Consider the following 17,921-nt stretch of genomic DNA (forward strand, 5'->3'; position numbering starts at 1 on the left):
GCATCGACTACTGGCTACTAGTGTCAAAAAGATGGATGCCCATCGTGTCCCAGATGTTGACGAGCTGGTGGACAGGTTGAGGACAGACAAGTACTGGAGTATTTGCGATGTGACCCGTGGCTAATGGCAGATTGGATTGGCGCCAGTTGCCAAGCAAAAGACAGCATTCTCCATCCCAGAGGGCCTCTGGGAGTTAAAGATGATTACCTCTGGGTAATAGAAAACTTCACCACTTCAAAGCACCTGGTCAACAATGTACTGTCTGGATGGAAGATGGCACTTCCATCTTTAGCAGTTTATGGGACAACTACCTGAAACACCTAGAGAAGGGGTTGATTAAGATGGAGGGTCAAACTAACCCTCAAGTGTACAATATGCTAGGTGAGCTAGTAATCTTTGGCCTATCTTGAACACTTGGTAGGGAAACAAAGTATTTCCATAAAGGGGAAAGTACAGGCAGTACTTGATAGGAAGGTTTCACTACTCGAACCCAGGTGGGAACTTTCCTAGGCCTCACCGGGTACTACCATAACTTTGTGTTAAATATGGAACCATAACTGCCCCTTAGCAGACCTGACCTCTGTGAAGCAGACCAAGAAGGTGATCTGGACTGTGGTCTCCTTCAGGTAAGTCTTTGATTACCTGAAGGAGACACTGTGCAATGGAGTCCCGTACTTGTGTAAGCCAGTCTTGAACACCCTTGGCTACAGTCAACCTTTTCACTGTAAAGACAGATACCTGTGCCATGGGAGTTGAGGTGGTCCTCACCCAAATCAATATCAATAGTTCAATAGTGGACTATGGTAAACTAGCTGATGCATCTGAATTTCTTTTTCCAAAACACCCACATCTAATCAATATCATTAGTCTCTTAAAGATGTGTACTATTGCACACAGAACAATATAAGACCAGGAAATATCAATTCTGCACATATTTCCCAATATTGTTTCTATGAGCTTCTGTTGCCCAGACATTTGTTTCACTGACCCGTTTGTTCTATGTGTATAACCAGGGACAATGACTTGTACTCACTCAGTTTCAGAGCTCTATAGGGATTAGATTCTGCTTTATGCATTTTCCGGCTTGTAAATTGTTGCACTCAGGCTCCAGGTGGCCATTGAGGATGCATTCAGTTACTGATGCCAGTGGGCACAGAAGGAACCATGTGCATATAGTGTATTCAGCCAGCACAGAGTGTAGTGAATAAAATTACATAGAAGAGCAATCCATATGCCACAAGACATCAGGGTCAATATGAATAGAAGGAACAATAGTTCACAAGGGACGCATATAAAAAGATATCAATGTTCTCTATCATATTACCACCACAATCAATATCTTCTGTCCCTGGCTAAGCTGTTTATCTCATTCAACTCCTAAGATGAACATTTTGGGCCAGGAAGCTCTCTGTGTTTGCATGTGTGGGGTTTAACCCAAACCATGCCCCTTTTGACCCATGCACCCTGGCTCGAAGGATCCATTAAGGTAGGGTTGGGGAAACTCCCTCGGTCTGGTCAGGTGCTTAATGGCCTGCCTTGGGAGAAATGTTTAGTGCAATGAGAGGGCACAAATCCCTAATGCCCTTGGATATCAAGCGTGGTGGAGGTGATGAGGATTTGCTTGGGGTTCACAGAAGTGGAAGACACGGCATCTGCTGTGGAGAGCAAGCCTGTGCCAGTAAGCCCTCCCTCATAAGAATAGAACTGTTTTGCATTGAATTCTGTGATGTTGCAGTGGCTTTGACAGCCTTCATCGGAGTATTATTTTAGGAACTCTTTGCAAAGTGGTTTCTTGGTTGGAAATAACAATTTCTTAATTTCATAACACAGGGCCGGCTTTAGTGCTGGTGGCGCACGGTGCGAGAATCATTTTTGGTGCCCTCACCCCACATGAATGCCTCCTCGGGATCTCTCACTACTACTGGGCATAAGTGCGCCTCATCTCTCCAATCATACATTTTTGCTAAACACAGCGCCTCCCCATGAGGTTGGCGCCCCCTTTACAGGTCAGCGCCCAGTGCGGCCGCACCAGTCGCACTGCCCTAAAGCCAGCCCTGACATAACAGACTACTTTAATAGACCTTGGAGCGTGTGTTATTTGTTGAGGAGTTCCTCAAACTCTGGCGTCTCTTATAAATAGAGACCCCTTTAGAGATAAAGTGCTGGGACCTGAAAGAACGGGTAGTGGTAGAGCAGGAGGTCTGTAGAAACTGGTTTCAGTGCTACAAAGATGGCATATCCTTCCCCCAAGGGCATGCAGATGTCAATGCCCATCGATAACCCGTCAGTCTGAAATACGGGTGCATGCAGGAAGGTCAGAACAGATGGTTTGTGCTGATGCAGTACCCACAGAGATCCATTATTAACAAGACATAGGGGGTTCCATTAGGGAACTGGATCCACAGCCCAGTGTGTTATTGGAAGGAGTGGGTGAAAGGGGTGGAATGGAAGGGCTAAAAGTCCCTTAACCGGTTGATGGTGGCAAACTGACTCAACGAAGTCCGAAATGGGTTTCATAAAATTGGGGAGCTGAAACCTGGTCTCTGTGATAATTTCTCTGAGCAAGATACTATACATTCTATCTTTTTTTGTGTGATTTCTATAGGATATTAGGGTACCGTTTCATTATTACCTCGATAAGAGATAACAAATTTGCACAAGTAAAACCAGCTTTGTTGTATTTATAAATGTTCCCATCCCCTATGGTCTGTTTTGGGGGTCACAAGTTTTCTTTCTGATGCCCTTAGACTTGCAAATAAGTTAGTCACTATGGGGACCCCACCTAATGAGCTGCGAAACCTCTTGTTTTTAATGATTGTACTGTGTTTTTATATTTTTTAAGGACATTTTTCACTTTTTATAGATTAATCAATGTGCAAGGTTTTAATGGCTTTGTTAACTTTGTATGGGTTTCAATTACCGAATAAAGTATTACTGAACTGACTCAACGAAGAGTGCTCACACACATGACGTTACCCAGAGCTCACACAGAGTTCATGTCTCTAGCTCAAGCAGAACCCATGAATGTATGAATGACAAGGCGCGCGTAGCTCACACGGTATGCAACACTCTTGGACGCCATACGCCCATGGTTCAGTAGTGGTTCTTACCCTAAAATGGTGGAAGTGGCTGAAGGACCGGTCGAAGGTTTGGTTCTGTGCTTGGGTCAGCTCTTGAATGAGCAGCTGGTGCTCGGATGTCAATCCAGTCTGGACCTCGGCCGACACAGTCACGCGGCGCATCTGCTTCTTCCGCCTGATCAAGGCCCGCCTGTTCTCCACGGCTTCGTCAGTCATGATCACTAAGGAGGGACAAAAGAGGAGGTAAAGAGCCTTTGTGTGGTAGTTAAGGGAGGAAGTTAGCAAACCCAAGACACACAAAGAAATACCAAAACAAGCCTTTTTTTGGACACTGTGGTACTGTTAGATTAGAATATGGGACTCATAATTGGTGTCAAACTGACATAAAGGCAAGCGTGACCTTGACAGTGATGTCAATATGCCTCAACACCCCTTGAGAGGGCATCCTTCAAATGAGCAAGAGGGCAGTTTGTATACAATGCCCACTTTTGGCTTTGAGTGACCATAAGAGATTCTGGGCTAAGTAATACACTTTGTTGTAGTATGTCAAAAGTAAGAAAGGGAAAAGGAGAGAAAACCAAAGAGAACAAAATACAGAGAACCTTTAGTGAGGTGTGTGAGAAGTTGGCCTGGCATATGATGTCCACTATTCTCGTGGGCACCTTGCACCAGTCCAAACGACCCTTATTGATGGTAGGTTGTAAATTCAACCTTATAGAAAGCTATCCCAGTGGTAGCTGTGGAGAGCAGCCTTCAGGCTAAGACTTAGCGGCGAGTTAAGCAACTTGTTTTACCAGATGGAGGCTCTTGAATGATCAAATGAAAGCACACCACACAAGGTAAATATCAAATATATATGTATTTAACCTAAGCACAACCCCTCTGGACTCTTTATGAGGTCAGAGGTAAAAGTACAATACAAGGAACTTAATTAGCATACGATAAGTTGCACAGTATACATTTTGCGCTAGGGGCCTCACAAATCATATACTAAAATAGTGGTATAAGAACCATGTGAGGAATAGAAAGCAGGCCTAGGGCCTGTAGAACCGCTGGGGCAACCAGGAACCACCCAAGGTAGGGACACAGGAAGCCCACGGGGGACGCGTGCAGTGTCTAAACACAGCCGCGGATCACCATTGACTTTCTATAGAGAACAAGCAAGTTACAATTTTAAAGATTAAGGGCACTTAGAGGCGAACTACGATGGAACCCTTTTAGACTAGGACACTTCGAGTCTTAAGACCCACGGGAGCACCGGAGTACTCGTGTTACCTCACTCAGGGAAGCCGGGTGCATAGGTGTCTTTTGGTGTCGGGTTTCGTCATCGATTCCAATGGAGAGCTGCATAGCAATGCTGCAGGCGACCCGAGGAAAAGTGTTCGGGTGGATCCAAGGGTAGTTCGGAGATGTGAAGAACCTGAAAGCAAAGGGGACAGAGTCTGGCTCACTAGCCAGTGAACAGGATGGCGAGGAGAAGAAGATGCCAGCCGATGTCGGGTGTTTTCAGGTGAAAGAGGTGAAGCTGGACTCTTCAGCCACGAGGACCAGGAGGCGTCGACGACGACCAGGAGCTGGATTCGAGCTGTCCCATAAAGGATGTTGAGTGCTGCAGTGTCAGAATCTGGATTGGATCCAACAAGCCTTGACAACAGCAACCCACGCAAGATGTCGAGATTGGCTTCTGTTCAGACCAGCAAGGCCTGAGGGACTCCTCCTCTGGAGAGGAGTGAGAGCACGTCTGGAGCAACCAGGAAAGCTCAAGAAACTAAGGATTGTCCTTTGTGGGGGCTCACTAGCCAATGGACTAGGAACCGTGAAGGAGCGTTGAGTGGAAATGCACAAAGCGGGCCCACGGAACACTTGTGAAGTGTAGGCCTCTGAGCTTCGGTGCAAAAGGTGCTCGGGCAGGGGCTTCAAATACCCCAATGCACAACTTCGGGAAGTAGGTGCAGTTGCAAAAATGCAGGATGTCTAGGAGTTCCGGTCCTATGTCTCTCGTGTCCGCTACAGGTCTCAGCTTTGCTGGGAGCGCAGGTCAGCGTCAGATGTCTGGAAGTCTGTGTCCTGTGTGGCAGTGTCTTCGGGATCCGGCTGGAGCCTCGACAATGCAGACCGGCAAAGATGCTTTTGTAGCCTGTTTGAACAGGGTGGTCCCTCCTTGACCATAAGGGAGATTTCTTCCGTCTTCCAGTCGATATGGAATGTCAAAGGTCCAAGATATATGTTGCAGAGTTTCGTCCAGGGTAATCTCAAGTCCTAGGGACTTGCTTCCTATTCTTATAGTAAGTTTAGGGGTTGGACTAACTCTAGGGTCCCACCTATGGGAGGACCTGGGAGGGGGTGGTTACACCCCTTCCCCTTTGTCCAGTTTTGCGCCAGAGCTGGGGCTGAGTGCCTCAGCACCCGGTTTGAACTGGGAAATGCATGGAGCACCTTGTGTGCCCCAGGCAGTGTCTGAAAAGCATTCACTGATTGCAACCCACCCTGCCCCAATACACTAAAGCCTCTCTGGGGAGGTGCTAGCACCTCCGTGGACTGGAAACCTATTGTCCAGGCCTCCCCTGCCAGAGTGTCGTCCAGCAGCAGGAGGGCAGACTCGTGTCTGTGGCAACAGCATCCATTTTGTGATGCTGAGGCTCTTTTAAAACTTTAACCGGTATACCAGTGTGTACATGTCTTCTCCCTCTAGAAGGGTGGAATGCTACCCCTGCCGCCAGAACTGGCGGGGAGTAGTATTCCAAAGTGTTTGACACCGTACACAACATTTTTTGATAAAGCCAAACCAAAGTTAGCATTAACCGAGAGGATTATAATGCACTTAAGAGTTTATGGTATGGCTATATCATAGAACAGCTATAAGGAGATGGTTCTGAAAGCTGCAGAGGGGCTCAACTCATGCTAGGGCACCCTCTCACACAAAACCAAGCACTCTGCCTTCAGGATTGTCAAGGCCTGCCATAGGAGTGACTTATAGGTTAATATGTGTTAGATATAGTATACCTATATAAGTGAGAGGTGCTTACACCACCTTACCCAGGCTGCAAGTGCAGACCTGTGGTGTCATTTTGGAAGGCTGCCCAGGGGTGGCACAATACATGCTTCAGCCCCTGGTAGGCTTCTGGGGTACCTATGGCCTGGGCTCCTAAGGTACCATATACAGGGACTCAATGGTGACCCAGTGACCAATCTGATATGTACCTAAAGTACATGCAATCCATTTTATAGAGAAAGCAGATAGACTGGGGCCCTGAATAGCAGGATCCCAGTCCAACTAAGTCGAAAACCAGCAAAACACCAGGCAAAAAGTGTGGGTAACCATTTAGTCTGATTCCACCTTACTACAAGGGGTATCAAAAAAGTCTAAAACCAGGTGTGATAGGAGAGGGTTAGGACAGAGTTAGAAATAGGAATACTGCAAGGGAAAGTATTTACACTAAAGGCAGGATAAGGGTTAATCACAGAAATAATTTGAAGAAAAGGATAGAGGAAAGAGTTTCTGTTAAGGATGGTGTTGAATAGAGATAGACAAAGCTTTGGACAGGGTACAAAGAAGTCCGTAAACTAGGAACAGAGTAATAGAGTATGTGGCTTTGGGGTAGGATTATGTTTACCTGGCTCACTTAGGAGTTACAGTTAGAAATAAGAAATTTAGTTCAAGTTAATGTTTATGTTCACTTGTATTGCTCACTTTTATCTTAGCTCATCGTTTTTCACACGTTTTGCATTTGCTCTAAGTTTACATTTTCTCACTACAATATTTTGCAACTTTCAGTCTTTCTAGTTGCATGGATCCATATAGACACTACCTGCTGAATACCCAGGATGTATGTTGATTCCCAAACATTAAGGGCCAGATGTAGGTAAATACTATTTACGGATTCTTAAATAACAAATTTTACAGATTGGGTATTTAAGAATAGGTAAATAGTATGTAGGTAATTATTCAGTAAATTTTACCGAATCGATAAGGGGCCCATAGGAATGAATGGGAATTACTGAAATCGGTAAATACCTATTCGGTAATTTGGGGAACACATTCAAGGGTGGCAGGGTGTCACATTGACACCCTGTTGCACCCCTGATTCGTGCATGTGTGCACATGTGGCACACATACATGCCCTAAGCGCATGTATGTCTGCCACATGGCACAGTTAAAAAAATCCAAATTTGCTTTTTAAAGGTTTTCAATATTTACCACCAACTTGTAGTTGGTGGTGAATAATCACTCACTTGAGTGCCTCCTACAGAGCTTTTTGGATTCGGTAATTACCGATTCCTTAAAATAAGGAATCGGTAATTACCGAATCCCAAAAAATGCCTCCTACATCCCAAGCCCTAAATACCGGTCTGTAACGTACCGACCGGTATTGGGCTTCCTACATCTGGCCCTCAGTGATTTAGCCTCTTCCACGCTCATGACGAGCTGAGCTCGTCATGAGCCACGGCGCTCCGGTGCTCATGAAGAGGTTAAGGCAGTACTACCATTTAAGACACAACTTATGATTCCAATTATGGAACAGGAGATAAATGGTGCTTCAGTACGTTTACTCACCCAAACTATAATGCAGGACTTAATGTACTTAAAATATTTCTTAAACTTTAATTAAAAAAAATATATATATTTGTCACTGTTGTGGTTTTCTTCGTCTTTTCTTCTGCTTTTAATGGTGGTGGAATCTGACCACAATGTGGCACAGCGATCTAACCACCACCCTGTTGCATTTGCTTTGCAATGCAACTCATTGACATTTTATCGCTCACCTTTCCCCGAGCTACTGCCCTCTCACCGGACATTCACAGATCCTGTTGGCTGCAAATTATGCAACAGAGGCGCTTTGTTAATCATCAGTAACCACCTAATGTACTTTTAGATATTCTATAAACTTTCTAATCTGTGGAGGTGCTATCTTTTATATCTTCAATATTTTGCATCACCCCAGTAACCTAGTGGTGTTTAATTAGAACGTGAGATATGTTATGGTATGTTATAAAGGGACTTATATCGCGCACTGCTACTCAGGAGTGTCCTTTATTTAATTAACATGGGGCAGGTAAATAAGCCATAGTCCCAAGAGTGCTGAGATTTCCATAGGTTGGTTTAGATTGGTTTAAAACGTTGGTGCTGTCTGACAAACCTTCATGAACTTTTGTATATGGTTGGAAAAGACATCTCATTCTTCATTTCAGATTATTTTTTTATTTTATTTTTTCTGCGCCACAGAAAGACCGGCTGAACAGACTTACAGCTATATTTACAATAACGTAGAAATTCATGTAAAATACAGCCTTTTTGTGTTGTGGGCTATATCCATACAGTAGTTTGAGATGTTTGCATAACCGTAGCATAGGGTGTTGTGCAGGCTTCAAGAGATCAACTTATTTTATTGTTTGCTAATTTTTAATTTTTTTAATTTTTGTATAACGCAACCCTCGTCAACGGATGACTGAGTGCTGTACATAAAGTTTAAATATAAACATAATCAATTAAAAAGCAGGCATTGCAACAGATTTAACATGGAATTATTACACAGTGTTCCAACAAAGGGGTCTTCTTAGGGAAGTCAGTCAGCAGTGCCCGCCTTCACCCATCAGAATGAGACCAGACTAATAATTGGGCGCCTGTCGGAAAAGCTGATCTAGGAATGTTAGGTTTTACTCAAATAAGGAAATGTGGAATTGAGCATTCTGGGGGGTTTGCAATAAGCATGGTTAATTTGGAGTCAAGCACGAAACCATGGTATTTAGCGGAGTCAACAAGAAATGGGTACTCTAATTTCTAGTAACAAGCATTGGCATAGCCAATAGGTCTCGCATTTGGGACCTTAGAAGTGTTTAGCCATGCAACACTTGGTGTTGTTGCACCAAGGATATTCTGCTGCCTAACTAAATACTTATAGGGTCCAAAAAGTGAGACCTATTGGCTATGCCAATGCTGGTTTGCTTTTGTTTCTGTTTTGTTTAAGTTGCCAGATCTACAATAGCTCTACATGGTTTTTGTTAACAGTTCTTTGCATCAAATGAACTTGTTTTCATTGCTCTGAATGTTGTTTCCATTCTGGCTGTAGGAAGCAGTCATTCCCGAGGGTGTGGGGCTGCCTAGCTGTGCGCATGCGCCGAACTTTGCAAATGTGAAAAAGCCTGGTGCAGGCGCAATTTGCGAGTGTGGAGTGAGTGAACCCCAGGCAGCATGACTCACTCACACAGGAGTTCATGCACTGCACCTGCATACACAGCATGGTTTAAGGAAACTCGACCCACTCCCTCCACGACATCGAACACATATTTACCAAGAAACTGAGAAGAGCCTGCCTGCTGCACCGATGGCTGGTGATGTGTGTGCCTGGTGGAAGCGCGCCCTTACGGCTGGTGGTGTGTGTGCGTGGTGGAAGCATGCACTTACGGCTGGTGGTGTGTGTGCCTGGTGAAAGCGTGCACTGACGACTGATGGTGTGTGTGCCTGGTGGAAGAGTGTACGGACGACTTATGGCGTGTGTGCCTGGTGGAAGCGTGCACGGACGACTGATGGTGTGTGCGCCTGGTGGAAGCAGGAGCATTCACATTGATAGAAGACACAAATGAAACGGACGAAGAGGAGGAGGGGGAGTGCGAGCAGAGGAGCCTGATTACAGCAATAAAAACACAGATGGCAGCTGTGCACGCGCTTGTGAACTCAAGCTGTAGGCCAGCAAAAGCCTCTGGTGGCACTTTTTAAAAGCCACTTACAAAATGAAGTTTCTCGACCTGAAAAACAAAGGATAAATTCAGTGTCATCAGGTCTGCATTTCAGACCGGTGTGAGTCATCCAAGGCTCGCTGGTTGACAAACAATTCTGTAATCCGATTACATCAGCTTGAAACAAGGTAATAAGGTATAGCTCAGTATCAAAAGCTTACTCATGGATGGACACTCCATGTTCGGCCACCAGGTCTCCCAGAGGCTCATCCAGAAAGTGAATACCGCTGGTGAAATAATACACTATGTTTGTCTGTTAATCAGATCTAAATACACACATGCACATATATCTACAGAGTGCATTGACAGCATATTTGTGTCTATTTGTATTTTAAGAAAGAAGCCATTAAAGACCTAATTCCCACCAATTAGGGGGCTGAAAACTGTTTTCCAACTCCATTTTTAAGGGAAGAAGGAATGAAATGGAGCCGATAGGCAACAGCATCATGAACATCAAAATGGAACACTGCCCCTTTAAAGTAACCAGGATTCCCACAATGCATTGCAGTATCATCCAGAGCTAGAAGTATCAATGTTCCAGACTGTTGGGATCACTAATAAGAGGGAAGGAAGAAATGTAGAAAATGTTTGCTTATGGGGTGACCAAAAGGGCACTGCACTCCATCCTGAGCCCACACTACTATAACTGGGCTTTTGATATGGCTTCCACTTGCAAGGAGGTCCATTTTGAGTTAACCTACTCATAAAAGATGCCATGCAAAACTTTGTTGTTTAGAACTCGCTCATGGTTTTTCTGCATGGATGTCGTCTACAGTCAAATGAATGACCAAGAGGCTCCTTGCAATCAGCAGTGCTGGATGACTTGCGCTTCCAGGGCTCGAGTCGTCAACCTTGTACCATTTGTTTTCTTAGCTAGAGCACAGCCACTGCAAGGTAGATCATGACCTTCATGTGGATTATGATTCATTTTTAGGTCAAGTCTGTGGAGAATACATTTTAAGATACAAATGTCTAAGGAAACGTTGGTGTGTTGGCTCACTACCAAAAACCTGGAGCAGGCTGCACCACATGTTGTTGGATGGCTAGTGGTTAGGCACGTATAAAATGATGAATCTTTCGAGACTGTTTCCAAAGATGTTGGATTGACAAGTATCTGACCCACTGAATCAGTGTGGTGCAGTTATCGCTTTGGACAACATCGACAAAGTCACTGAATAGGATTCAGTCAACCTCATAAGAAGACCCTGGGTGTCTATGAAATTCGAGCAAACTTTGTGGATTTTTTAAGCCTTGAAAAAGTTACTATGTAACGAAACACATGTTGGCTGCCGATCCAACGCTCTAAAGGAGGTTTACTGTATTATGCCCGCCATCCATGTAATACTGTGTCATTGCAATCTTTGCTTTTGAACTAAATGTATTGAGAAAATTGCCGAATGTGTGTATCTTATATACATTAAATTGAACTGCAAACTATCTATTGCTCCTTGTTTAAATTGAGTATCATAGAATTGGATAACTCTCCGCGAATAAACTACTGAACAGGTCAGGGTGCCGAGGTTTATCTCTAAATGTAAGTGTAAATGTCATGGTACTTATAGAGCACACTGTCACCAGACGGTCACCTTGCGGTGTCGCCTATTCGGCTTCCTGGCGCTGATACTCATACCGCTGTGGAACCCCTCCTGGCATTCCCTGTGAAATGTCCACTCCTGGTGAAGCCAGGCATCCTTAGCGCTGTTGTGGCTGGTGTGGAGGCTAAGCAAGCTACTGCCCAGAGTTGCGGCGTGGGGCCCGTGATTAGAATAGGCACCGAGGCGAGAATTAACAGGTCCGAGGAAATTGAGCCCGAGACCCTGCCGAGGCGGGAATCGAACCCTGGTCCCTGGCCAGAACTCTGCATCAGGGTCTGCCGCTCTAACCATTGAGCCACACTCCTCCTCCATCTCTGCATATAACACGTATAAAATGAACCTAGTGAAAAGTTAACCAACATTTCTAGGTTTGGATTCCGATACAGTGGTTGCACAATGTTACCAAAATAAAGTTTGCTGAAGACTTCCAATCACACACCGAGGTTCTCAGAAAGGAATTTCCATGTAGACCCCATCCAAACACCAGCATCCCCAGGAAGGAATGTCCACTCAAATCCCTGATAGCTCAGACCAGTGCGGGCCATTCCTCCTGACCCGCTCCCGCCCACTTTACAGATGGCGAAGAATTGACCAGGGACCCGTCTGAACATCCTATGCAAACCTCACTCCGCACGCCCACGGTCTTCAGAGAAGACACTTACACTCCTTCCGCATTCCAATGTCCAGGCACTTCCTCAGACGGCACGCCTGGCACTGCCGGCGGTTGTTTTTGGTGATGACGCAGGATCTCTGAAAGGGACAGCTCAAGTGAATGCTCCGTTTCATGGCACGTCTACAAAACAAAAACAAAAAGTAAATAGAAGCCTGGTTTTACAAAGATTTCAGTACAGTGTCATAACAGAGTAGTTCTCCTGTTTTGTAAAAAAAAAAATTAGAACTTTACAGTGTTTCTGAATTAACCCCTTCCGTGCGGCCGCGATTCCCCCTGTGTGCGGCAACCGCACGAACAGGGCGGGGCCGTGACGAACCCCAGCCGTCATCAGCACACGAGCACCGTGGAGCGTGACGGCTGGGGTTCGTCACCAGCATGGAAGGGGTTAATCCATAACCGGAAATACAGAATGGACATCCTGTGATGAAGGTACAAGCGTCATTATCAATTGTCCAAGAACCCAGAGTTTAAGGGATGAAGTGCAGGTTGAACCCTTGATCCCCCTTGATAAGCTACATTCTGTCTCCTTCAGACATGGAGTAAGAAAATATGTATAGGTGCAAGTGAAGCACAGACCTGAGGCCAACAGATGCTCCTCCTTCCACAGGAATGCTAAATAGTTTTGCTCTCAGAGTTGGGAGCATCTGTCCCTCCAATCATAGCCATCCCAGATCCAAAGAAAATATCATCCTACCCTTCTGGCCACCTCACTCTTTCCACTCAAAAAAGGGGACTCAAACAAAGATGTACAAGTTATTCATGAACTCTTATTTGGAGAAATGATATGAACATGTGTTCCATTACAATCAAACAGTCATCAGAGGATAATGAATGCTGCCCCAACTCCATGGGGACAATTACACACTTCTTTTTCACTTTCCTTCTATCCAGATGTTACACATTCTTCGAATGCAGAGGGCGCCCGGGTCAGTTATAGAAAAGACAACTGAACAACTAGGAGTTCAAGAGTCACTACTGTGAGTACCTCCTACTTATCGCATGCGGACCCCACTTTACTCACCATGAGTAGGAAATTCCCCAAGAAAATTAAAACTTAGGAGTGAACATGTAGATTCCAGCAGAGAGATTCTGAAGTGCGGCAGCCCAAACTTTACAGAAGCTGCATGGAAAAGCCACAGAAGCGGCTTTTGCCCCGACAGTAGGAGCATGCAATACTTTTGGCAGGGTTGTTGTTAAAAATACCCGCTCAAATAAAAATCCTGAGAATTCCTGGCAAACAGGGAGCCAGGACCCCTGTGCCTATTGTGATCCCTGATCAATGGCAATTTACTGAAGACTCAGCTGTCTAGATGGTTGGGGTTATATTTAAATAAATATATCAATTTTCCTGCAGCCGGCAAAACAGTCTATGCAGGTCCCCTCTGTATGAGAAATACTGTTTATATAGACTCAAGCCTGACATCGCGCCATCTAGAATGGAGGGCATGCAAGGTGGAAGTAACCAAAGCGGCTAGTTGTGTATTGGACTTACCCAAGCCAAATATCTTAATAACATTAATGGGATCTCTCAGGAATATTAATGTGGGCTACTTCCTTCAGAGATCAGATCTTCTGGGATTGACCCTCACGAGAGAGCCATCATTTTATGAAAGCCACAAGGTCTGATAAACATATGGATTTATACACCATTTACTCAAATAGAGAAGTGAGGGAGACAGTTACAGGAGACTGACAGAATTCACCAAGAGGGCAAGTATGTCCCTCTCCTTGGGTGCAGGTAAAAAATGTCTGAACCCCTGACCTGTGGTTCTCAATCTGTGGTCCGAAGAGCCACCGCCCGCAACTGTTAATAAAATTAAATATTAGCAAATTAATAAAGCACATGTAAAGAAAGAACAAATCAAAGTTTTAAAAAACTCTGTAAACGTGAGGAGGACTTTGAAATTGGAGGCTAACAATTAAGTTGTTATCCTTATCTTGATTCATGGTTGCAGCACACGTACTGCAAACAGAGTCTAGAATGAACAAATTCTGACCTGGAGCAGCACTAGTATAAGCGCCGGCAAAAAGGAGGCATTAAGATTTATTGGCTTTGCAAAGCTTGTTTTACTGTCACATCGACTCTTGCATCTAGTCAACCATTTTAAGCTTCCTTTATCGTGATGACATTTTCACATTTTGAAAACTTTGTTTTCACTTTTCTTTACATTTTTTTAATTGGTTATGCGTAGTACTTGACTATTGAAGTCCTCAATCATATTGTACCTTGTTTTTGTATTAACTTGTCTCCGTCTCTTCTGAAGCAGAGCAAGCGCTGGGCCACTCTTGAGTAGCTATGCGCTATATAAAAATCCAATAATAATGTGCTTGACCGGATATAGGCAATCTAAGCCTTGGCTACCTATAGTTAGCCATTGTTGTACTTTGTGTGGGTGAGCGGAGCCTCGTTTTGGTGGGAGTGAACAGGGTTTAGCTCACCTTCATGGTTGTAGTGTCTCTAGATGTGGACAAATCACCTCTTGGTGAGGCACAACTGGTCTTGGGTTGAACCCATTTTCAGAAGAGCCCCGTTTCAGTGCTTTTGGCAAACCTTGCGTGTGTCCTTTTCTTGGGTCTTGGCCGTTGTGAGGTGATATTGTCTTTGGAATGGTCCAATTTAGGGACTTATGGAGGCTGCAGTTCAGCGAGTCAGCTGAGCAGACTGCTGCTGCTGCTGGTGGTGGTGGTGCTGAGGGGATACAAGCCATTGCGGTGTGGTCCAGCAAGTGAGAACTTAACAGATCTCAATGGTCGTCAGTTTTTTTTACAGGTCATCTGTGCCTGGATACAGGATACCTTTTTATGGAAGAACACTTCCCCTTACTCATTATTTGGGGGCTTTATTTTGCTTCTCTAGATTTCGAAAAAGCAGACAGCTTCGGAAAAGGGAGGTTGAGCCATTATGTTTGTTCGCAGCTAGTGAGTAAGAGGTTTAATTGGGCTTCGGTTACTTATTTTTCATTCTGTATTTCAGAAACTGCATAAAATATTCTAGGTTTCTGCTTTTAATTTCACAGTGGAAGGATACACCTTTTTTTTTCTTCAAATGTTTGTCTTTTAGTCACGACCTCAATCCTCCCTGATTATTTTACGAAATGCTCATCTGCTTTTAGGTAATTTTGTCTTCCGCTCTTGCAACTGAGTGTCCTGGCTGATGACAACCTCAAACCATCCACACAAGATGACGAAGAGGCTTTAATACCAAACCAAAGGGCAACAATCTGCTTTCTCTCAGTGCCAATAAATGTTATGTGGGTGTCAGCAGATTGTCAAATTCAGCTTCCAAGGTCTCTGAAATCCCTGTTAACAAGCTCACTCCTTCTCTGGAAGGACTCATTTTTAGTCTAACACCGGTTATGTTGATCCCTGTTCTTCTGTAGTATGTGACACCCACATGCAGACCCTAGAATATCATGTTAGATCAATTAGTCATTCATCAGTTAATTAATAAGTGCTGTGATATTTGTGATACGGTTTGTCTTTGATCTCTGCTTGCTGATCTGTCGGATCAGGTTTACTTTGCCAATGCGAGCCAGGAGCGGTGAAGTCCCTTTCGGACTCTGGTGCTCACCGCTGGACAAGTTTTTCTTCTAGTTAAATTCCTAAATTTGAGATTGCGGAAAGCATCTCTGAATAAAAATGACAGACAAGGTTAAAAAATGTACTTAAAGTAAGTCAGTTACGGAGATGCATGAGCTGATCCATGAATTTAAAGCATAGCTAAGAGACTGAACAATAATTAGCAATCAAAGAGCTCAAGGGGTCTAGTAAAACCAGAACAGATCCACCTTTGGAATGGTGGGTAGAGGGAATCCCCTTTATATGACTTTAGACAAAGGGTTTCATAAATTCACTACATGATTCACAAGCTTTCAACCAATGAGAAAGAAACATTTACTATTAAATACATTAGGTGATTCTCTCACCATTCTAGTATATTGAGCTCAGGTGTTCACATTAAGCATGATTTTGTTACATGTATGTTATCCAGTCTGGACCCGTTAAGTTGTCCTTCGAAAGGTACAGTCTCATCCCGCGCACTTGGAAAAATCCCAAGTCTTTTCATAACAAGTCTAACAGATCCTTTGGTATACCGAATGCGAGCAGTGAAATGATTGCAGGGTGTACCGCGGTATCACAGTCGAAATGGACAGAAAGGCAAAGTTACCGCAAGTTAGGCCAAGCGCAGTTTTCTCATTTATTTTGTACACATTTTGGAAAGCAATATTAAAAAAACAACTCCCTGATTATTTTTAAATCATCACATTCATCGTGCCATTTTATTACAACACATTATTCAACAATCAGGGATTTTTCTTCTTAGATATTTCCAACCGCATGAAAGTTTGCTCTGTATCTCCTCAAGTTTAAGGTCCACTAGTTTCCTTTTTCATCCACTTCTTGCTGAAAGCTTATTTTTGCCACAGAATAACCCACCACTTGATGAAATGTGTTTGCAGAGTTTTAGGAAGAAAAGCACACAGACCACACAACTTAGTACGGCCAATAGAGGAGTTGGAAGCAGTTTTAAGTTGCCTCCACCCAGGCTTCACAGCCACTGACCAATCTTAGCAAATTCCTGTGCAAACGATCCAAAGTTGACACTTAATCCTTCCCAAGCACCAGATTCCTCCAGCTCCGTTATCTCATACTTAATGTTGACAATGTAGCTATGTTTGGGATGTATGTGCAGCACTCTGGCATGGTTTGCCATACAGACTCTGCCCTTCTTTTGCTCACTTTGCCACTGGATTCAAGCTAGCCTGGCTGATGACAGCTGATTAGCCAGAAACCGGTCCCAGGATGCTTGTTTCCGGTCCAGGGAAGACATGGCTTGGCAGTTCGGGCTGGACTGTTCCCATGAGGCACAGGGTCAGACTGATTTGCATATGGCCATGTCTGAACTGGGGTGGTGGAGTGAGATAAAGAAGGATGATGGATTAAACCCAGATCAGTTGACTGGGGGAGATTGTTTGATTTGCTCAAATGCTCCGTCCATCATCCCTTTGACATCGCTTCTTTTGCAAGCAGCATGCCCAGCACAAGACTGTTCTGAATGATCAGCGTCCTCATTACAAGCATCTCCTTGTTAATTACAGTTAGTGCTCCTGCTGTATTTGTTGCCGGCCTGTCAACAAGGGTCGACAGTTTCCTAATCTTTGCATCATTTAACACCACTCCCACTACAGGGATAAAAGCTCCAAAAATGTCACTTATCTGCTTAAAATTATGTTTGCTACTATAGGCGTCCAGTCTATTTTGGCAGTGTGACGGATCTTCTGAAACACTAAAGCTGAATCGCAACTACCTGCCCAATTTTGTGGCAGCTGGAACAAAGCTGACCTACCACACCCATAGTATATACCTTTAATACTTACCTCAAGTTCTGCCAAAGTTGTGTTTCTGGCTACATAACTGTGCTCACGTTTCCTCCACCCTACATGCTCTAGCACCAGCCCCAGAGCATTATTGAGCGACGACGAGGCGATCTACGGAATACCAGACTCACAAGTTTCGGGAGACTTGCCTGACATCACACCGCAGACGTCGGACCTGTTCGGCTAACAGAATGGCGCGCCCTGGCGTCCCCTCCCCATCGCTCCACAAATCCTTCCGTTCCCCTTCCCACCATTATCTGAACGGAAAGAGCGGAGTGCTGGAAGGAGACAGTCACAAGGCACTGATTGCCCACACGGGAGGAGATCGATGGACCAGACCGTCCCCGCTGATACACACGCCTGAGACGCAGTGAGTAGACACTGAGACATGCAGGGCGCTGGCTGTCAACGAATAGACGGCCTCAGGTACCCACTCTTAATTGGTCTTGCTACAGCGGAG

The 17,921-nt window shown here is 44.6% G+C and overlaps 1 protein-coding gene across 3 annotated transcripts in view; it reads right to left on the minus strand.

Annotated features, from left to right (window-relative positions):
- Positions 1-17,921, minus strand: part of NR1I2 (nuclear receptor subfamily 1 group I member 2) — a 363,371-nt gene that overhangs the window by 99,195 nt on the left and 246,255 nt on the right. For all 3 annotated transcript variants that reach the window (XM_078656650.1, XM_078656652.1, XM_078656653.1), the window contains 2 exons: positions 12,073-12,203; positions 3,111-3,301 (listed from right to left, as the gene is read on the minus strand). In XM_078656650.1, coding sequence (XP_078512776.1) covers positions 3,111-3,301; positions 12,073-12,203 — 322 coding nt within the window. The remainder of the gene's footprint in view (positions 1-3,110; positions 3,302-12,072; positions 12,204-17,921) is intronic.

This window comes from Lissotriton helveticus, chromosome 8, assembly GCF_964261635.1.
Source record: "Lissotriton helveticus chromosome 8, aLisHel1.1, whole genome shotgun sequence".
NCBI classification, from domain to species: Eukaryota; Metazoa; Chordata; class Amphibia; order Caudata; family Salamandridae; genus Lissotriton; species Lissotriton helveticus.